Source organism: Triticum urartu, chromosome 1 (genome assembly GCF_003073215.2).
Source record: "Triticum urartu cultivar G1812 chromosome 1, Tu2.1, whole genome shotgun sequence".
Taxonomy (NCBI): Eukaryota; Viridiplantae; Streptophyta; class Magnoliopsida; order Poales; family Poaceae; genus Triticum; species Triticum urartu.
The window spans coordinates 28,810,634-28,834,586 of record NC_053022.1 but is presented as its reverse complement, the minus strand read 5'-3'; the positions used below and the strand labels follow the sequence as shown (position 1 = coordinate 28,834,586).

At 40.6% G+C, this 23,953-nt stretch overlaps 1 protein-coding gene across 1 annotated transcript; it reads left to right on the top strand.

Annotated features, from left to right (window-relative positions):
• The first annotated feature begins 924 nt into the window (after positions 1 to 924).
• On the top strand, positions 925 to 6,697 carry LOC125545770 (ankyrin repeat-containing protein NPR4-like). Its single transcript, XM_048709828.1, has 3 exons — positions 925 to 1,636; positions 4,975 to 5,666; positions 5,786 to 6,697. Exons 1-3 carry the CDS (start codon positions 970 to 972, stop codon positions 6,494 to 6,496), a joined length of 2,070 nt encoding a protein of 689 aa, XP_048565785.1. The 5' UTR covers positions 925 to 969; the 3' UTR covers positions 6,497 to 6,697.
• Positions 6,698 to 23,953: the final 17,256 nt, after the last annotated feature.

Here is a 23,953-nt window from a genome sequence, read left to right as displayed (position 1 = left end):
TGCAGGCCGTCCGCTTGATCAAGCATCGTGCAGTGTTCAGCTACCATCTATGGCAAAGGATTGCTTCCTCCAAACCTAACCGTCCAAGGACAGGCGATTTCTCCAGAGGCTCCGGAATAGATCAACAAGGACCACTGAACCGGATGCGGCTTGCCTGCGGCCTTGGTGTGCGACCATCCGTGCGGCCTAGGCATCGCACGGCTGTGGTGCACCCCCTCCCGCTCCAGGTTTTCTCACCCAAAAAGAAAAAAACAAATACAGATTCTAGCAAACATGACGTGATCACATCAAGAATTTCCATAGCTTTCCATACCTTGTGAGATTACTAACAACAGATGCCGGATGTCCTCAGCTGCCGCCTGGCACACTGGACATTAACTTAGAAATAGAAGTTATTACTTTTAACTCGGTCGTTCAAAAAATTATACTCCGTCCGATCCATATTACTTGTCGCTCGAGCGACAAGTAATATGGATCGGAGGGAGTAAAACCATGAAAGTTCTATCTCTTGGGCAGGGGGTTTGCACATAAGCGCCTTTGGTCGTATGATGACTATATGAGACTTAAAAAAAACTTGAATTTATTGTAGTATTGCCTCCATTTATACTGGACCGATCCCTCGAACCAAAGTTGGCTTGTTGTTTGCACGTTCCTTGATGTTTACAAAATACTGATAAAGAAAGACTGTGTCTTCATCTGCATCTGCATGTCTGTCTGCCAGTTGTCCAAGAACCTGTATCCAGTACGTATGTCCTTTACAGAACAGCCGAATTGCATTTTGTTTGCAGGGGATCGATGCTGTGTGGCATGCGCAAGGAAGAATAACTGGCACGTTAGAGTGAAGCCAACTACTCTCTCCCTTTCTCTCTCTATATATATCAGATATTGCCATTCGATTGCGACTACCAACTGTACCGAACTCTTCATACGGTATTGCTAAATACTTACATATATAGCTGTTGAGTTGGAATGGCCGGTGTGATAATGGACATACCCATCAATTGGAGCGTCGTAGATGACCTTCCCGTGCCATGTCATCTCAAGCTGTTCATGGCGGCAAGCTATGGCGATATGAAGAAGCTACAAGAGCTTCTGAGCTCGTCCACCTCGTTGGCGAGTGAGGAGGCCGGCGACTCCGCGGCACTGGCGGTTACCAGTGAGGAGAACTCGGCACTCCATGTGGTAGCAACCGACGGGGACAGCCAGAATTACCGTGACTGTGCAAAGGTGATCCACCGCAAGGCCAGGCAGCTGTTGTTCAAGCGCAACAGGCACGGCGACACGCCGCTGCACCGCGCCGCCCGGGCCGGGAACACCGGCATGGTCTCTTACCTGATCGAGCTCGCGGCCGGCGACGGGGTGGCCAAGGACATGGTGAGGTTGCAGAACAACGATGGGAGGACGGCGTTGCATGAAGCGATCGGCTCTGACGACCGAGAAATGGTGGATGAACTAATGTCAAAAGACAAGGAGCTGGCCCAAGTGAATGCATCTGATGGTACTTCACCACTGTTCCTAGCAATCTCGCTGGGTCATCACAGCATTGCTCGGCAGTTGCACGGGTATGACAAAGACTTGTCCTACTCTGGCAAAAATGGACAAAATGCCTTACATGCTGCCGTTCTTCACAACAATAGTAAGTATATATATTTTTTTGCGAGGGTAGAAGTATATACTTACATACATGCTCTTAATCATTATTCCCGTTCGTTTCGGAGTACATTGTCATTCTACCTTCTGGAAATAACTTTGCACCATTTTTTTCCTTTGTACATGTCATTGACCATCTCGACATAACTTTGCACATTACTTTTCCTTTTGCATACTCTTCTCTTTTGCTGTTTCCAATGCTATTTATTACTCCCTCCTTTCTAAAAGTTAAGAGCGAATATAATAAGGTGTTGTAAGAAGCAGACTATAAGTGTTTAAATATTACATTACTACTGGCGTGAAGGAGAGAGAAGAGAGGCGGATTGTAGATTAAGAGTCTTTTGTAGCACGGGCGCTCGAACAAAGTTTGGGATTGTGGGATGTGTGATGTATTAATAAAGTTGCACACATTTATAGCTAACTAGTATACATGATGATTATTAGATTGGCCATAGATGAAATGGTAATAAACAATAGCCAACGGTTAGATGACATTTCGAACGCATGGTATTGACTTACAATATTTATGAAATTTCCAATGCATGGTATTTACTTATAATATATCTTAAAATTAGAGAAATGGCACATACCATAGAGTTATTTTGCAGCAAATATAACAGAATGATTTTTATAAGTCCATTTCGTATTATTTTCATGGATTAGTGGTCAAAGTTATAAAATGTTGACCACACACGTAATAATGCACTATTTTGGAATGAATGTAATAAGATATTGTGAAATTCATCCATTGCTGTGAGCCTTTGGATCTAGATTAAACCTCAATGGCCTTTTGGCCCATTTCAAAATTGTTCTTAGTTGTGGATTGAACAATGTATAACTCCACTTGCATTTTAGGCCCAAAATATCACACATATATTTTGTGCAACTTTACACGATGTATTGTGCAATTGAATTGACTGAGCGATAAGGGTTTCTCAGTTTCTCATGGGTTGGGAATCAACAATATATTAGAATCACTCTTAATCATATAACTGTAGATATTAATATTGTATTATTGTTATTATATTCTAAAATTTAAATAGAAGGTCTATATCATCCTCGAATCATGTCTAGTGCTGCATGATTTTATATTACTAATACTTTAAACAATCTGCATTACTTTGATGGCTTTTTCGCATGATAAACATGTGATTTTTAATTACAAAATCATTTATAGATAAAAATATATAGGTCCATGAATCTTTAAGAAATATATTGATATACTTTTATTTATGTAATTAGGCTTCCTACCAAAAAATGCTTTTATTATGACAACTCGTCTAATATAACTTTTACTGTAAGTGTTATTCTCCTATACCATATAACTATTATAATAGTAGTAACTAAAGGATAAAATTTAGCATAAATAATTTTAATGGCTCCATGTGATTGCTTCATCCAGTTTTAGTCTGAACATTTTTTATGGTAATTTCTTGGTAAATCAATTTCGTTTTTAGTAAAAAGTCATAAAAATATATTAAAGGTGAACTTGCTCGAACTTATTTTCAGAAATATTTCAATCATTTTTATTAGAAGTCATTTGGAAAAGTTTACAACAATGGAAACATAAAAGAGAAGATATTATTTTTTTATTTCTCGAACATGTTATCATTTTTTAATAATAATGTCTCAAACACATCAGGCGAAAAGCTTAATTTCTTTTATTTTTAAAAATTTAGGAATTAGCATGTCGATATGTCAGTACACAAAATGTGAATCAAACAGTAGATGATATATCGGCACACGCGCGCGCTGCGGGACATCCAAATACACATACCAGTAATGTCTAAACATGAAATCCAAATACAAATATCTGTAATGTCTCTATTATATATGATGGTGATGATTATTTATTACTAATATAGTTCTTATAATATTACAATTGTCTTGTCCGTCTATTCTCTATGGAGCTAGCCCAGTTTTTAGTTCAAGAATCAAACACATTTTATTATTCACTTAATGGCAAGGTTGTGAAAACTCATCGCACCCATGTGCATATTTCTGTCATCTCTTATCTTGCTAATACAAATTTGAAGAATCTCACACGTATAAGTATAAAGAGTATATTTAATCAATTTGTATATGTAGCATGCATGGTGAACATAGTTTTGGAAGACCTGTTAGCATATTTTTATGTGGATCATCACCAATATTTGAGATATTGGAAGAAATATATTAATGGCCCATGTCCTTCCAAATTAACACCTTACAAATTTTCAAAACGAATTATCACTTAGCTTTTGACTTTGTCAAAATTTCATTGGCAGATAATTCCACATAATGATAATCAATAACTGTTTGGGATCAAACATTTTTTAAAAAAATTCTCAGGAATTTATATTTTATACATGTAATGCCAGACAATTTAGCGGGTTACTATGCTTGTCACCACCAAATTTGAGCTCGAGGTTTGAACCTAACAATTTGACTGTCACACATCACATTATTAGGAATTAGATGAATCTAGTATATGTATAATTATTATGCCGATCGACAATTGGAAGTTATATTTATTCAATATGTATATGGCGTTATTGTTTAGAAAGACATGTAAACAATTTTTTTATCTGGGTCATCGGGGAAAAACGGAGAGATTTCCAGAAGTATATGGATATCAACTATTTTATGTCCTTTTAAATCAACACCCTAAAAACGCGTTTTTTGGTAGCCATCTCATCCAATCCATGCATGCATCTCGCCAAGCTAATGAGTCACATGGTGTAGGCCAATAAACGATTCAATTTGCCATGTTTGTTTTTTCTTAGAAACACAGTACAAATGCAGACACGCACAAAAACATACATATAGTGACCCTATAAACACACTCATGCACACCTTACCCTTATGAGCACCACTGAGCTGGCGGATCTTGATATTGAAGTCACCACTGCTGCCTTGCTATCATCGGAAACACATTTATGAGACACCAAAACGTCAAACCTTTGGTTTGAACCCTGGTGGGATGGGGGTATCACTGCCCTTATAATCCTCTAACCAGCGGTAGGTTCTTCGTTAATTGCTATTAAAATTAGGGATTGCCTATGTGGATACACCATGTGGCTTGTTTGCCTTATATATGTTGGTACTTATACAAGTATACGATTATAACTTCTTTAGAGATGTATTTACTTATGTGATGTTTTGATGTGATAAATAATTAAAATTTCAAAGATATTTTGATGAATGATTATAACAAGTTGAGAAGAGGGATTAAGATCTTCAAACCAAGAAAGTATAACTAAAATTGGGACACAATCTCTTTCAAAGCGTTTGTCGTTGCCATTTAGCTTTAGCAATGTTTAACTCGATTAAGGGCAACTGCAGGAATGGCACGGGAGTTGCTACTCTGGACCAAGGAAAACCAGGAAAAAAGAAAGAAGCTCGTTGAACAGCAGGACGATTGTGGAAGTACGCCAATGCACGTGGCTGCATCAGCAGAAGACCCCTCTTTGGAGTTTTTCCTTTTCGCTTTTGTTGACAAGAGCATGGAAAACAGTTCCTTCAGCCTCTACTATGATATTGCACCATCCAAGTTGTTATACCACTTCTATGCTCGGAGGGAACACCCAATGTGTCTACTGGCGGATGTTGAGCCTTCTTTGGCATTTCAGCCTGACAAAGAGGGGTCGTTTCCGGTGCATGTGGCTGCCTCGGCAGGCAGCTTGGTCCCTATTATCATCTTGCTCTTCCGCCACCCTTCTGCCTGTGCCGCCTGTGCCAGATTGCGTGATGCTGAGGGAAGGACCTTCCTTCATGTTGCTGTTGAGATGAAGAGGCTTAATGTGGTTAGGTTTGTGTGCAACAGGTTATCAGAGTTTAAGTCCGTCATGAATATACAGGACAATAAGGGGAACACTGCTCTGCACCGAGCTGTTGATGGAGGGAACTGGGATATATTCGGAACCCTCATCTGGAACCCCCATGTTGCATTAAATTTAGCAAACAAGGATGGAAAAACCCCCATGGATATTGCGGAGATAAAAGCTCCTTCAGCTTCGGGATTTAATTTTGGAATGGTACGTACGTAAATGCCTGGCCCGTACTGTTCATATTCCATGTATTTTCTTAAAATGTATCCCATATATATTTTGAGGTTCAATAGTTTAACCATGTTTTTTAACTTATTTGGATGCAGCATGCACGGCGTAGGATACTTGGGTCTCTAACCTTTGCAAACGCTCAGAACGGCAACAAACGGCGCGATCTTTGTGCCATAGAAGAGGAAAAGACATTTGATGAGACGGTCGAGGACGGGAAAATAACAAGCTTCGCACAGATTGTGGGCATTGGATCTGTGCTGGTGGCGACGGCGTCGTTCACTGCAGCCTTCACCATGCCTGATCCCGGCAACTCGTACTACTACGCTTTCAATGGGTTCGTCCTCTCCAACACACTGGCATTCATCTGCTCCGCTTTAGCCACCTTCAGTCTCATATACACCGGCGTAGCCGCACTCGACATAGAGAAGCGGATAGAGCTAGTATCCTTCTCTCTGGCGCTGCTCATAGGTGCGGGGAGAAGCTTCTGTGCCGCCTTCGCCTTCGCCCTGTATGTGGAGCTTGACCCACTAAATCACAGGGCAGCCATCGTCTCCTGCACCATGACAATTGTTGCGCTGCTCGATGCGGTTTGGTTCATGAGGTCGATATTCACCGATACAGCACTTGCTCTTAGGAGGGGATGGGGCAAGCGGCAAAGCATCGAATGGAGATCAGTGGGCGAGCGATTGGTGAGACTGGCGACTAGATTCCTAGCCAACATTGTCTATCTCTTCTGGCCCTACATCGTAATCTTCGGTCTCTTGGAAACTAGAAAGAATATCACTGGACACAACAAGCTGGGCTGATATTGAACTCATCGATCGGTACAAATACTATTATCTGTGTGTGTTAATGCATGCACGCAAGGTTGTGTTATACAACATCATCCTACATACTATTATCTGTTTCGAATTGCAGAACAATATTGTATTTTTAACCCTCGCAATGTATTTCTTTTTCTTTTCTGTTTTGCCGCACTGTGTAATTATTTTGTATATGGGACATATATTATAAAAGGATTACAAGGTCATGTATCTGAGTACCTTTGTCTGGCACAAATACTATTTGGAGGTCGCATGGTTGAAAATGTATCACACTTAACATTTTAATCAAAAAACTGTAAAACTAAGCCACCTATGACTATAAGCCACCACAGCGATTCGGCATCCGCGTGCAGGCATCGGATCGCTTAATTGAATACTTTATATCTTCTTTTGTCACCACCCTTCAGGCATTTGTTACCGCGTGACTCCTCGCTAGCCGGCCAGTCCATCATAGCAGGGCTGCTGCTCCTTGAACCGATAAGGTAAGATTTCTTTATCAGCGTTGATGCACATGTTGTGTGTCAATTTGGTGGTCGGGAAAATTAAAATTTTACCTTAAGCAAAAATGATTGACGATATATTTCATGCCCTACAAGAAAGATTTCGATTTTGATCAGTCCATTGTTTCTCATGTTTAATATCATGAGCATACTACCGGTCTTTTAAGGATGTATTTTTCATTGCTAATTACTTCAGCATCCTTGAATGGTGATTTTCTTGCTAACATACTCCTGTTTAGATGCTAAGCATTATGGCAGCAAGATTCTTTTGATTGCCACTTACTTCAGTATCTTTAAAACAGCTAGCGATGCCCACACAGGCACTAGAGGGGCTTCCCAGTTTATGCTTGAGAGTGCATTTAGCACTTAATGGTATTTTGGTGTGATGACACTATGGTTAGTAGGACGACTAATGACGGTTTGGTAAGATTTCTCTCAGGTTATTGGTTCCATGGATATAATTTGTGGAGATGATTGACCCCCACTAAACAACACCTCTCTCAAGTCCTCATGCACAAAATTAATATTTGACCTTGGACTAATCAAGATATATATGAACTCAACTACTACAAACAAGCCAGCATTCTGTTCGGATGTTCGTGGTGTGCAAACCTGTTGTGCTTGGTTGTGTGCGCCCTAATCTTAGAGAGATACCGAAATGGTCACACAACAGGCCTAAACCCTACATGTTTCAGTTAACCCGAACCTAAAACTAATTTTGACTACACTAATTCGATTAGTCAATTCTACAAACCGAACTAAAAGGGGCGGGCTCGGGCTCCGGACGATGATGTGGGCGGGGGTGGGCTCGGGCTCGGGCTCATGCTCGTTTCCACAAAAGGGGCGGCCACGGGCATTGGCATGGCAACAGGGGAAGCCTCCAACGTAGTTTCAATGGGAACTGTGTTAGACTTAATCTTGATTCCATGTATCTACATTTTTAGTTTTGTTCAGCATGTAGTTAGTTGTTAGGGATCTGCAGGCAGATGGAGCTTCATTTGAGCGTGCAAGAGGTGATATGCCAGAGCGTCCTGTGATACGGCGAGTACGGCGAGATGCCGATGGCGACGAGATGCTGCCGGGCTGCGTGATGCGGCATAACCGTGTGAAGCGGATGGACGAGACCTGAAGCCGATGACAAGCAAAGAGTTGCGGCTGAGTGAAGGGCTGAGTTCTGCTAGTTAGCTAGCTAGTTTCGTTCGTGTAGTTAGTTTTAGATATGTCCTAGTCCTGTGGCTGTTGGAGTGATTCCAGGAATAGGATAAGGCCGGTTAGTGCATGCATAGATTAGTCGGGTTAGTTACTTCGTGCATGTAGTTGGGGTAATGGTCAAGTAGTGGCGTGAGTTTTGCATGGGAATTGGGACATGTCAGGAGTGTCAACCTCCTTTGTATATATTCCTTTGAGTAAAGAGAAACGAGGTCGTGAGGGCACAAGCAAAATGTAGCCACGGTGGGCATCAAGGAAGTTCTCTTGGCAAAGCCAGTTTGGTCTTCTTCCTTGGTGCAGTGTGTGTGTCTATTGGATGTGCTCCGGTAGTCGAACGAGCAACGTCGTGCGTTCGTTGCGCTCCAATTGGGAATCGACTACATAGTAGCCGAACGAGGGCCCTCGTAATCACAACGCCTGAACAATGATCTCCCTATTTAGTTTCAATTTTCGTTCTCCATGCTGGAAGAAAAGGCCGATAAATTTAGAACAGACACCAATGACTGGCTCCTAAATAGGGAGATCAGTGATGACACAATATCACTGAGCAAGACACCTGTCGCAGCCCGTCTGTAATGACATATGGTCAGTTCAAGGTGGATGATACCTACCCTTATCTCTGACCAGTGTACACTTGACCGGCCAGTGTTAACTGCCTAGGTTAGCCTAGGTTAGCCCTCAGAGACTCATCACTGACACTCCTTTCCGAGCCCATCGGTGATGAAGCTCAGCACTGACTGGTGCCCATTGACGGGCCAGTGACGCGGGGTTTGTGCTATGTCGACCTGTAGAGCTGGCTCCATCTAATCCAAAATAAGAAGGAAGAAAAGTGACGTGAGTATTAGCATGTCACCAAGATTGAAAAGTCATATTTAATACAAATTATGTTTAGGCTGTTGTACACCGCCTTAAATAACCATGAATGTATCAAGCTTAAATAGATTCACCACTTGTGTTTGGTTCTTGCTAATGATGAGTAAATGATAGAAAAGGGGTATGTTTCCGAGATGGCCATTTTGGCTCTGGGTGCATATGCTCTTGGATGAACAGTACTCCCTCCGTCCCAGTTCGCAAGGCAAAGTTTTCAAATATCTTGGCCCAAGGTGAATTTCCATTGGCTCTGATTTTCCACGTAAAAACGTTAACCATCAGCGCTGCAATTAATTTAGAAAGTGAAAAGAACTTTATTTTCTAGTCTTTAATTGATTTGGCGCGATATTTTCCTCTGCCCCGCGCGCTGTTTCCGCCTCGCGCGCTCCTTCCTCCTTGGGCGCGATATTTTCCCCTTAAATTTTGCTAGCGCGCCCAGATTTCTTTCCTAAACCAGAGATTTGATTCCGCGCGCAAGGATTTCGTTCCAAACTCAAACGAAAGCAACGCCCAGATTTCTTTATATAGCCATGGACTTACGTAGACGAACAGCCCAGTCTAGCGCCAATCTCATCTCCTCTCCTCCTCGATTTCATGGCGTCGGACAGGGGAGACGAGGGACATCGTCGTCCGCCGCCTCTTGGCCTCCGAGGCCTGACTCGCGCTGCCTTCCTTCCTCGTTCCAGCGATGGCGGCGGCCTTCCTCCACTCGGTCTTGCAGGTCGAGGACCAATGCCGTCGTTCTCCATTGGAACGGCTGCCTCCACACCGGTGTCCAGCTCCAGCGTCGGAGGGAGACGCCGCGTCGGTCTGTCGCGCCCACCTCGATCTCCTTCTCCAAATCAGGCAGGCTCGTCGAACTGGGCCACCTCGCGCGGGCGGGAGCGGCAGTGCAAGCGCCACCGGATGGACGTCCTCCTACGTCGGCTTGAACATCATGAACGGCTCCATCTGCGTCAGACCAAATTCGTCCGTATTCTGCACGAAAGGTACATAGTCCTTCTTGCCTGATCAAGATATGCTGTCTCATTCGACGATTGCATCAGGAAACTGCCTGCGAGTCGCTGCTGCAGGATGTTTGCCTCCGCTGATCTCCTTCCTTGTAGCTGTTTACTGTTTTGCTGTTGTTTTAGTTCTTTCTATGTTGTTTCGTTCTGAACTATCTTTCAGTTTGGGGAGCCAGGATCTGTGAGCCGTGTAATGTACGTACGTAGATCTTAGCTCTCCATCGATTGTGTGAAGTGAAGAATAAAAGGCCTTCGTCAGCCACAGCATGAGAGACGCTATGTTTCATTAGGAATAATTTGTTCTGTGACCGTATTTTTTTTTGTTTGGCCGTACATAAGATCAGCTATATGGATTCTGAATTGCTTGTTTTTGCTATGTAGACCGTACCTGTGAGTTTGCTGCATCTACTAACGGCAGAGAAGGCGGCTGGCGTGGCGCTGGATATAATCCAAATTTTGAGAATGCTGACGAGTATCCTCCACGGCCGGAACATGTAGAAGCACCTTCTGCAAAAGAGATTGATTTGAGTAGGTTTTTCATCTCCAACTCAACCATGATTTGTTTTCAGTTTTGTTTAGTAGCAGCATATTTGGTTTGTGCTTATGATTTTTTTTCATGTATGTAGATGCTTTGGCTAACAAGAATAACAGAGAACAGTACACTGTCGAAGACAAGCGTAATATTTACGCTATGCTGCTTGCTCGAAATGGAGAGCGTGGAAGGTTAAAGAATGGGGTTTTGGATTCTGTTGTACGTGATGCTAATTGTTCTCGGAGGTGCGTGAGTAGGATTTGGAATGAAACGAAGACAGGAGGTGGCGTTAACTCTATCAAGAACAATTTGAAGTTAAAAACGGGAAGGAAGAAAATGAGTTTGGATATTGAGGCATTAGAAGCCATTCCACCTGGTGAGAGGACCACAATTCGACAAGTTGCTGCTGGACTTAACATGTCCAAAAGCACAGTTCACCGTAGGTATGAAATAAAGCATTAGTTCTTACATTTCGATGATGACCGAAATCATGATCAACTTTTCTTGTTTCTGTCTAGGTTGAAGGAGAAGGTAATGAGACGAGTTTCAAATGAACTGAAACCTTCATTAACTGAAGCCAACAAGAAGGCACGTGTGGCATATTGCCTTGAGAATTTGGAGCCAAGTTCATTGGAGGACAATCCCACTTTTAAAGCTAGTTTTAACAAGGTTCATTTGGATGAGAAGATCTTCTACCACACAAGGAAGACACAGAAAATGTACTTGAGTCATAGAGGGGAAGCACCAAAAAGAGAATGCAAACATAAAAACCACATGCAGCAGATCATGTTCTTGTCGGCTATGGCAAGGCCAAGGTATGATTCTCAAGGAAATTGTGTGTTTGATGGAAAAATAGGTGTGTGGGCATTTGTTGATTGGGTGCAAGCTCAAAAGAAGAGTGCTAACAGGTAAACTACCATGATGTTTTTTTAAGCATGATCTACATCAAGTGTGAAATTCGTTTGCTAAAGTAACATATTTTTTTCTTTCAATGTAGAGGGAGAGGAGAATGGGAGCTCAAGCCTTCATCTTCGGTGGACACCAAAGTAATAAATATACTTAAAACAAAGTAGGAATTCGGAACAAAAGTAGGGAGTACATTGTGCAGTATGTACTGCCTGCTATAAAGGAAAAATGGCCTGAGAGTGATAGATGGAACACCGTGTACATTCAGCAAGACAATGCAAGAACTCATGTTTTAGCAAATGATCCCATTTTTGCAATGGAAGCGGCAAAGGGAGGTTGGGATATCAGAATTCTAAATTAACCACCAAATTCACCTGACTGTAACATACTTGATCTTGGGTGGTTTGCCTCCATTCAATCTATGTTCCATAGGAAAATGCCCAAAACCCTTGCAGAGATTGTTCAGAAGGTAGCACTCCATTTTAGCTATGCAACTTCTTAATGTTTGTGCACAGCGACCTAACATCATTTTTTTCAATTGTTCCACAGGTTAATGAAAGCCTTGCTCAGTACCCACATCGTAAGCTTAATAGAATCTGGTTAAGCCATCAAGCTTGTATGAGGGAAATTATTAAGCACAAGGGGTCGATGCACTATGATACACCTCACATGAAGAAAAAACATTAGAGAGGCTAGGTCTACTGTCAGTCCGTCTGACGGTTGATAAAGATTATGTTGACGCTGCCATTGAGTATTTGAACTCACCTTAGGAGGAATGAGTGTTTTAGTTTATCACTGGAACAATTGCACTTTGTTGTTTAATCGCAGCAACAAAACTCATGTGATCACAAGAATTGGTCGTGCTCACTATACAATGCCCGCCCATGACTGCACATTCTCAAAGCATGGTGTACAAATGTTGTGGTCATTTTAGATGAGTACGTGAGACAAGTATTTTCAGTACTCCATACTCACAATCTAAACGGAAATAACCACTGCAATATCCTCACAATCTATAGATCACAAATAGCAACTGCAATATTCATTCCATGATTCACATCAGGATTCATAATTCGAAAATAAATTCCAGTGCAACAAGATCATGATTCATAAAACACACACCATCTTCACACATCAAGAGACATGGCTATTTCTTCCTCAACATAAACCCTAATTCATCTCGGTGTCAGCCACAAATGCATTCTCATCTTCGGCAACTGCAGTGGTGTTGCGACCGCAACGAGAACACACACCATCTTCACCTACTCCGACAATCGTCGCGCAATCCTTGCACCAGTAGTCGTCACAGAGAAGTGGATTTCCACACACATCACAAGGTACCACGTCCATTGGCACCGGCAAGGAGCAAGCTAGACAACGGAATATCGAAGAATCACCTCGAACACCACAGTTACGGCACATTGCCGGGAACAAGCATCCATCACATGAAGATTCCAACGTAGTCCTCCGTCCAATCGCAAGATTGGTGTTGCGAATGTACCTTGCCCTAGCCGAGAACCTTGAATCACCAGCTCCGACATTCGTTCCACGATCTACTTTCTGAAAAAGATCTTGAATGGTTGTGTAAATCCTCTCAAATTCATCCTCAAGTTCTTCCACCTCACCTTGTGTGACTTCCACCTCGCCATCTGCCTCCTCCACCTCGGCATCTGCCTCCTCTACCTCGGCATCTACCTCCCCCACCTCGGCACAGACCTCCTCCATGCCCTCCACGTCCATGATAGTTGGGGGGGGGGGATGAGGCAATGAACTGAATGTGTGGGAAGAGGAGGAACATGCGTTGCCATTTTATACAAGTTTCGACATGCAAAACAGTAACCGTTTTCACACTGCATTGTGGAAGAGGAAGATGAGAGGAAGTACTCCAACACGCATTAGAATTGTGGTGCATGCAGCGTGGGAAGAGGAGTAAGTGTTGTGGTGCATGCAGATTTAGTGGAGTGGTTTCCCACGGTGAAAGAGGAGTGGATCAGCTTTTGCATGCAAACATTGATGGACTACTAGTGCCAAATTGAATACAAATGTGCCTAGGGGGTGGAAGATTTTGGGACAAATAGTTTTTGGGATTTTGCCTTGCAAACTGGGATGGAGGGAGTACATATAATATAAATAGTAAATAAAATATAAAAATTCTGATTTTGTGTGTGTAGATTTTCTTTTAATGTAACAAGCATGCTTCCCAATTTTCATGCGAAATATGATAGCAGTGCTTCGTAGGTGAAAAACCCAAAATTAAGTGTAACACTTGGAGGTAATATTTTTGGGGGGTTTTCACTTCTGCTTTACGTCTTTTTGGGGATTTTTTTCTATAGAACAGTGTTTGGACTGTTGTCTGCGCACACTCCATTTCTCCATGAATTTATCCTTTTATTCCACTGTATGGATCATCCGTTTTAAGAAGTAATATTTAGATGTACCTATCTACCTAGGGGAAAAGTGCATATAATGCAATGCTTATCTACACATTTACTTTCACGTTGAATAGTCCCGTAAAAACCCACAAAAATGTTTAAAAGCTTCCTTTGACAATTAAACTAAGGATATATTTTTAGTGATGTATAACAAGAGTTTTGAGTCGAATTGATGATCTAAAAACCATACGTGTCATACAAACCTGGAAAGAGATACTAACCAAGTTTATAGGCACTAAATTTGTGTCGATTTGGCTAATGATTGATTTTAAATAATTCATGTCCTAAGGTAAATAGTTATAAATGTTTCATGCAAATGAGTTTTTGATATACATTTTTGTGTTTCTTTACTAACTTTTTGGAACTTATTTTTACAAACATACTATTTCCTTCTTTTATCCCTTAGAGGGTGCATAACAATCACTAGTTTCCAATAAAATGTGCATGGTTAACTATCATTAACCGACAATCAAAGTTTTTTAGGATGCATTACTACTACCACTGGTTAGACCATCTACGCAGGGCTATTGAGGGGCCTGTGTGAGCTGAGGGGCCCCAAAATGCGGGGCCCCCAGTTTGGAATGAATTTCTTTAGTGGCCCGATGTGAACAGCAGTGTGCATTGTATGGCATAGTTATTGGGTAGTAATTGGGTACTGGGGGATTTGCAACGACCAACAGCTCCATGGAGCTTGTTTTGAAAACAAAAATCAAAACATATTTAGAAGTTTTAAAAAATGTCAATTTTTTTCTACAGATACATATGTATATTCTTCATGTTTTTATAAGATTTCATCAATTAATTTGATTATTTGCATGCTACGCAAAAAAGACAAATATCTGACCCAAATACTACAAAGAAAAAATCTACTTTAATCTGTGTATTGGTCTTTTTGTGTAGATCACATATGAATATGTATGTTCATGAAATTTTATACATGTATACTACAACTATATGTCTACACGCGTACTTTTTTAGAAAACATTAGGTATAGAAAAGTATTTTCTCTGCAAAAAAATAATAAAGGGCTCTATGGAGCCCGGCCTTTGCTTGCACTTTTCGAGTAATTGGGGCCTTATTTCCCTCGCGTTCCTCAAAAAAAGTAATTGGGGCCTTATTGGTAGCCTGGTCGTTGGGGCTGGACATCCGGTTGCTGCTAAGCGCGGCGACTATTTGATGTATTGGGCCTTATTGTCGCTTTAAGCGAGGCGAGAGGGAAACTCTCGCTGAAGTTTTTTCCTCCACATGAGTCATATTGGGCCAGCCCACTGCCGCGTGTTCCGTCCCCAGTCTCCAGGCTGCGATCCGGTGCTGCTAGCCACTTGGACAAGGATTCCTCTTGTGTTTAGTTGTAGGGCGCGTCCTAGTTGATGCCATTCTATCCGGGTTTTTTTTTCTGTTTTCTTTTGCTTCTTTTATTTATTTGTTCTCCATTTTTTCATTCTTTCTTGCATTTTGTTTCTTAGTTTTTCTTGTATTTTCTTTCTTCTCCATTTTTTGTTTGGTTTTGTTTTTTAACCATTTTTTGTTTTCTTTTCATTTTTTCTTATGTTTGTTTTCGTTTCCACACTATATTTTTGTATGTGTCAAAAACATTTTTTAATAAGTGATCAACAATTTGTTTATACACGTTCGACATTGTCCGAATGCTTATTCAATATTTTTTCAAATACTTGTTTAACATTTTAATACTTATTTAACATTTTCAAATACTTATTCAACATTTTTGAAATACTCATTCAACATTTTAAATAGGAACAATGTGCCCATAGATTTTATTGTCTTGATATTGATTGCAATCCGTCTTGTCCTATAATACTTGGTAGACATTTTTCACGAACTATAGGTGCCGTGATTGATATGAAAGAAGGGAATATTAAATTTCAGTTCCCTTTGAGAAAGGGTATGGAACACTTCCCTGGAATTAGAATTAAGCCATCATATGAATCAATCATGAGGGCAACCTATGGAGCAAAAACTAAAGATGACAATACTTGAATCTATGCATTATGCCAAGTGATGTCTACTACACAACCTTCTTCTTGTAGACGTTGTTGGGCCTCCAAATGCAGAGGTTTGTAGGACTGTAGCAAATTTCCCTCAAGTGGATGACCTAAGGTTTATCAATCTGTGGGAGGCGTAGGATGAAGATGGTCTCTCTCAAACAACCCTGCAACCAAATAACAAAGAGTCTCATGTGTCCCCAACACACCCAATACAATGGCAAATTGTATAGGTGCACTAGTTCGGCGAAGAGATGGTGATACAAGTGCAATATGGATGGTAGATAAATGTTTTTGTAATCTGAAAATATAAAAACAGAAAAGTAATTAATGATAAAAGTGAGCGAAAACGGTATTGCAATGCGTTGAAACAAGGCCTAGGGTTCATACTTTCACTAGTGCAAGTTTTCTCAACAGTAATAACATAACTGGATCATATAACTATAACTCAACATGCAACAAAGAGTCACTACAAAGTCATTAATAACGGAGAACAAACGAAGAGATTATTGTAGGGTACGAAACCGCCTCAAATTTATCCTTTCTAATCGATCTATTCAAGAGTCCGTAGTAAAATAACACGAAGCTATTCTTTCCGTTCAATCTATCCTAGAGTTCGTACTAGGATAACACCTTAAGACACAAATCAACCAAAACCCTAATGTCACTTAGATACTCCAATGTCATCTCAATTATCCGTGGGTATGATTATACGATATGCATCACACAATCTCAGATTCATCTATTCAACCAACACAAATAACTTCCAAGAGTGCCCCAAAATTTCTACCGGAGAGTCAAGACGAAAACGTGTGCCAACCCCTATGCATAAGTTCACAAGGTCACGGAACTCGCAAGTTGATCACTGTTTAATTCTTTGACCGTTTACCACCTTCGGATTTGTACCCTCGAAGTTGTTGATCTTTATGGCACCGGAACGATAGACCTCTTCGATAACATAGGGGCCTTCCCATTTAGAGAGAAGTTTTCCTGCAAAAAATCTTAAACGAGAGCTGTATAGCAATACATAATCACCTACATTAAACTCACGCTTTTGTATCCTTTTGTCATGCCATCTTTTAACTTTTTCTTTACACCACTTGGCATTTTCATAAGCTTGGGTTCTCCATTCATCAAGTGAGCTAATATCAAATAACCTCTTCTCACCGGCAAGTTTAAAATCATAGTTGAGCTCTTTAATAGTCCAATATGCCTTATGTTCTAGTTCGAGAGGTAAGTGACATGCTTTTCCATAAACCATTTTATACGAAGACATACCTATAGGATTTTTGTATGCAGTTCTATAAGCCCATAATGCATCATCAAGTTTCTTGGACCAATTCTTTCTAGACCTATTAACGGTCTTTTGCAAAATTAATTTGAGCTCTCTATTGCTCAACTCTACTTGACCACTAGACTGTGGGTGATAAGGAGATGCAATTCTATGATTAACATCATATTTAGCAAGCATTTTACGGAAAGCACCATGAATAAAGTGTGAACCACCATCAGTCATTAAATATCTAGGGACTCCAAACCTCGGAAAAATAACTTCTTTAAGCATTTTAATAGAAGTGTTATGATCAACACTACTAGTTGGAATAACTTCTACCCACTTAGTAACGTAATCAACAACAACTAGAATATGTGTGTATCCATTAGAGGCAGGAAAAGGTCCCATGTAATCAAAGCCCCAAACATCAAACAGTTCAATAACAAGTGAATAATTCATAGGCATTTCTTGACGTCTACTAATATTACCAATTCTTTGACATTCATCACAAGACAAGACAAACTTACGAGCATCCTTGAAGAGAGTAGGCCAATGAAAACCAGATTGCAATACCTTATGTGCAGTTCTATCTCCAGCGTGGTGTCCTCCATAAGCCTCAGAATGACACTTGCGTAGGATCTGTTCCTGTTTATGCTCAGGTACACAACGTCTAATAACACCATCTACTCCTTCTTTATAAAGATGTGGGTCATCCCAAAAGTAATGTCTTAAATCATAGAAAAACTTTTTCTTTTGCTGGTATGTGAAGCTAGGTGGTATAAACTTAGCAACAATATAATTAGCATAATCAGCATACCATGGAGTACTACGAGAAGTACTTATAACATTTAATTGTTCATCAGGAAAGCTATCATTAATAGGTAGTGGGTCATCAAGAATATTTTCTAATCTAGACAAGTTGTCTGCAACGGGGTTCTCAACTCCCTTTCTATCAACAATATGCAAATCAAATTCTTGTAGCAAGAGAACCCATCTAATAATTCTAGGTTTAGCATCTTTCTTTTCCATAAGATATTTAATAGCAGCATGATCAGTTTGAATAGTTACTTTAGAATCAACAATATAAGATCTGAACTTATCACAAGCAAATACAACTGCTAAAAGCTCTTTTTCAGTAGTAGCATAATTTCTTTGAGCATTGTCTAGAGTCTTACTAGCATAATGAATAACATTTAATTTCTTATCAACTCTTTGCCCTAGAACAACGCCTACAGCATAATCACTAGCATCACACATAATTTCAAAGGGTAAATTCCAATCAGGTGGCTGAACAACAGGTGCAGAGACTAATGCTTTCTTAAGTATTTCAAATGCTTCTACACAATCATCATCAAAGACAAAAGGAATATCTTTTTGCAATAAATTAGTCAGAGGCTGAGAAATTTTTTAGAAGTCCTTAATGAACCTCCTGTAAAATCCGGCGTGACCAAGGAAACTTCTTATACCTTTGATGTCCTTGGGACATGGCATCTTTTCAATAGCATCAACCTTGGCTTTATCAACTTCAATACCTCTTTTAGAAATTTATGCCCCAAGACAATACCTTCACTAACCATAAAGTGGCACTTTTCCCAATTCAAGACAAGATTAGTTTCTTTACATCTCTGCAAAACTCGATCAAGATTGCTCAAGCAATCATCAAAAGAGGAACCATAGACGGAAAAGTCGTCCATGAAAACCTCACAAATATTTTCACAAAAGTCAGAGAATATAGCCATCATGCATCTTTGAAAGGTAACAGGTGCATTACATAAACCAAAAGGCATACATCTATAAGCAAAAGTATCAAAAGGGCATGTAAAAGTAGTCTTTGATTGATCTCTAGCCGACACATGTATTTGAGAGAAACCAGAATAACCATCTAGAAAGCAATAGTGTGTATGTTTGCATAATCTTTCTAGCATTTGATCAATAAAAGGTAAGGGGTAATGATCTTTCTTAGTAGCTTTATTTAATTTGCAGAAATCAATTACCATCCTATAACCTGTGATAATTCTTTGTGGAATCAATTCATCTTTGTCATTAGGAACAACAGTAGTACCTCCCTTCTTAGGGACACAATGGACAGGACTTACCCACTAACTATCAACAACGGGATAAATTATACCTGCCTCCAGAAGCTTGAGTATTTCTTTTCTTACCACTTCTTTCATTTTAGGATTCAGACGTCGTTGAGGATCACGAACTGGTTTGGCATCTGCTTCCAAATTTATTTTATGTTGACATAGAGTGGGACTAATGCCCTTAAGATCATCAAGAGTATATCCAATAGCAGCACGCTGCTTCTTCAGAGTTTTCAATAATCTTTCTTCTTCATGCTCTGAAAGGTTAGCACTAATAATAACAGGATATATCTTCTTTTCATCAAGATAAGCATATTTAAGATTATCAGGCAAAGGTTTAAGCTCAAACACGGGATCACCCTTGGGTGGAGGAGGATCCCCTAAAATTTCAACAGGCAAATTATGTTGCAGAATAGGTTCCTGTTTAAAGAATACTTCATCTATTTCCCTTCTTTCATTCATGAACATATCATTTTCATGGTCTAGCAGATAATGTTCTAAGGGATCACTAGGAGGTACGGCAATAGAAGCAAGACCAATAATTTCATCCTTACTAGGTAATTCTTCCGCACGATGTTGTTTACTAAATTTAGAGAAATTAAACTCATGAACCATATCATCCAAGCCAACAGTAACAACATTCTTTGAGCAATCTATGGTAGCATTGACAGTATTTAAGAAGGGTCTACCAAATATAATGGGACAAAAACTATCTTGTGGGGAACCAAGAACAAGAAAATCAGCAGGATATTTAGTTTTCCCACACAAGACTTCAACATCTCTAACAATTCCAATTGGTGCAATAGTATTTCTATTAGCAAGTTTAATAGTAACATCAATACTTCTAACTCAACAGGTGCAATTTCATTCTTAATTTCTTCGTATAAGTCAATAGGTATTACACTAGCACTAGCACCCATATCACATAAGCCATGATAACAATGATCTCCTATTTTAACAGAAATAACAGGCACGCCTACCACAGGTCTATGTTTATCTTTATCACAGGGTTTAGCAATTCTAGCAGTTTCACCTTCGAACTGAATAACATGCCCATCAATATTATCAGACAAGAGATCTTTAACAATAGCAATATTAGGTTCTACTTTAACTTGCTTAGGAGGTGTATAAGTTCTAATATTGATTTTACGAACAACAGTTGAAGCTTTAGCATGATCCTTTATTCTAACAGGGAAAGGTGGTTTCTCAATATAAGAAGTAGGAACAATAGGATCATTATAAGTGATAGTCTTTTCTTCAACTTTAATAGGTGCATCTACTTTTACTTCTATGGGAGGATGATATTTAAACCACTTCTCTTTAGGGAGATCAACATAAGTAGCAAAAGATTCACAGAAAGAAGCTACTATCTCAGAGTCAAGTCCATATTTAGTGCTAAACTTATGGAAAATATCGGTGTCCATAAAACATTTAACAGAATCAAACTTAGGTGTCATACCTGACTCCTTACCTTCGTCGAGGTCCCAATCTTCAGAGTTGCGTTTAATTCTATCCAATAAATTCCATCTGAATTCAGTAGTCTTCATCATAAAAGAGCCAGCACAAGAAGTATCGAGCATGGTACGATTGTTTTCAGAAAGCCGAGCATATAAATTTTGAATGATCATTTCTCTTGAGAGCTCATGATTGGGGCATGAATATAACATTGATTTAAGCCTCCCCCAAGCTTGAGCGATGCTTTCTCCTTTGCGAGGCCAGAAATTATATATATAATTGCGATCACGATGAGCAAGATGCATAGGGTAATACTTTCGATGAAATTCCAGCTTCAATCTTTTATAGTCCCATGATCTCATATCATCACATAGCCTATACCATATCAATGTGTCTCCCTTCAGAGATAAAGGGAATACCTTCTTCTTAGCAACATCATCGGGTATACCTGCAAGCTTAAATAATCCACAAACTTCATCCACATATATGAAGTGCTCATCAGGATGCTTTGTTCCATCTCCTGTAAAAGGGTTAGCTAGAAGTTTTTCCATCATACCCGAAGGAAATTCAAAAGGAGTTTCATTTTCAATAGGTTCAGTAGGTTGAGGAGCAACTCTTTTCTCTACTGGACGGGGTGAAGATACCCCAAACAAGCCCCTCAGAGAATTACTTTCCATAGTAACAAGTGACAGTAAATTTCAGCACACTATATGAATTTTTCCTTACCAATTTCCACCTATCAAAGGCGCTACACTCCCCGGCAACGGCGCCAGAAAAGAGTCTTGATGACCCACAAGTATAGGGGACCTATCGTAGTCCTTTCGATAAGTAAGAGTGTCGAACCCAACGAGGAGCAGAAGGAAATGATAAGCAGTTTTCAGCAAGGTATTCTCTGCAAGTACTGAAATAAGTGGTAACAGATAGTTTTGTGATAGGATAAATTGTAACGAGCAACAAGTAACAAAAGTAAATAAAGTGCAGCAAGATGGACCAATCCTTTTGTAGAAAAGGACAAGCCGGAACAAACTCTTATAATAGGAAAAGCGCTCCCGAGGACACATGGGAATATCGTCAAGCTAGTTTTCATCACGTTCATATGATTCGCGTTCGATACTTTGATAATTTGATATGTGGGTGGACCGGTGCTTGGGTGCTGTTCTTACTTGAACAAGCATCCCACTTATGATTAACCTCTATTGCAAGCATCCGCAACTACAACAAAAGTATTAAGGTAAACCTAACCATAGCATGAGACATGTGGATCCAAATCAGCCCCTTACGAAGCAACGCATAAACTAGGGTTTAAGCTTCTGTCACTCTAGCAACCCGTCATCTACTTACTACTTCCCAATGCCTTCCTCTAGGACCAAATAATGGTGAAGTGTTATGTAGTCGATGTTCACATAACACCACTAGAGGCTAGACAACATACATCTTATCAAAATATCAAACGAATACCAAATTCACATGACTACTAATAGCAAGACTTCTCCCTTGTCCTCAGGAACAAACGTAATTACTCACAAAGCATATTCATGTTCATAATCAGAGGGGTAATAATATGCATATAGGATCTGAACATATGATCTTCCACCAAATAAACCAACTAGCATCAACTACAAGGAGTAATCAACACTACTAGCAACCTACTAGCACCAATCCCGGACTTTGAGACAAGAATTGGATACAAGAGATGAACTAGGGTTTGGAGATGAGATGGTGCTGGTGAAGATGTTGATGGATATTGCCCTCTCCCGATGAGAGGAGCGTTGGTGATGACGATGGTGATGATTTCCCCCTCCCGGAGGGAAGTATCCCCGGTAGAATAGCTCTACCGGAGCTCTAGATTGGATCCGCCAAGGTTCCGCCTCGTGGCGGCGGAGTCTCGTCCCAAAAAGATCCTTTTATTTTTTTCTCATCAAAAGACTTCATATAGGAGAAGATGGGCGTCGGAGAGCCACCAGGGGGCCCACGAGGTAGAGGGCGCACCCTAGGGGGGGCCCACCCTCGTGAGCAGGGTGTGGGCCCCCTGGCCTTCATCTTTGGCGAGGATTTTTCTTTATTTGTTTTAAGATGTTCCGTGGAGTTTCAGGACTTTTGGAGTTGCACAGAATAGGTCTCTAATATTTGCTCCTTTTCCAGCCCAGAATTCCAGCTGCCGGCATTCTCCCTCCTTATGTAAACCTTGTAAAATAAGAGAGAATAGCCATAAGTATTGTGACATAAAGTGAAATAACAGTCCATAATGCAATAAATATCGATATAAAAGCATGATGCAAAATGGACGTATCAATCACCAAAACATGCATCAAGTAGATCACGTGAATATCCCATTGTCACCACAGATAAGCACATGCAAGACATACATCAAGTGTTCTCAAATCCTTAAAGACTCAATCCGATAAGATAACTTCAAAGGGAAAATTCAATCCATTACAAGAGAGTAGAGGGGGAGAAACATCATAAGATGCAACTATAATAGCAAAGCTCACGATACATCAAGATCGTGCTAAATCAAGAATACGAGAGAGAGAGAGAGGGAGAGAGAGATCAATCACATAGCTACTGGTACATACCCTCAGCCCCGAGGGTGAACTACTCCCTCCTCGTCATGGAGAGCACCAGGGTGATGAAGATGGCCACCGGAGAGGGATTCCCCCCTCCGGCAGGGTGCCAGAATGGGTCTAGATTGGTTTTCGGTGGCTACAGAGGCTTGCGGCGGCGGAACTCCCGATCTAGGTTTCTTTCTGAAAGTTTGGGTATATATATGTGACGCCCCCGATTTGACCGTACACTAATCATGCACGCAAATGTGTACGGTCAAGATCAAGGACTCACGGGAAGATATCACAACACAACTCTACAAATAAAATAAGTCATACAAGCATCATATTACAAGCCAGGGGCCTCGAAGGCTCGAATACAAGAGCTCGATCATAGACGAGTCAGAAGCAACAATATCTGAGTACAGACATAAGATAAACAAGTTTGCCTTAAGAAGGCTAGCACAAACTGGGATACAGATCGTAGGAGGCGCATGCCTCCTGCCTGGGATCCTCCTAACTACAACTGGTCGTCGTCAGCGGGCAGCATGTAGTAGTAGGCACCTCCGGTGTAGTAGGAGTCGTCGTCGAAGGTGGCGTCTGGCTCCTGGGCTCCAACTTCTGG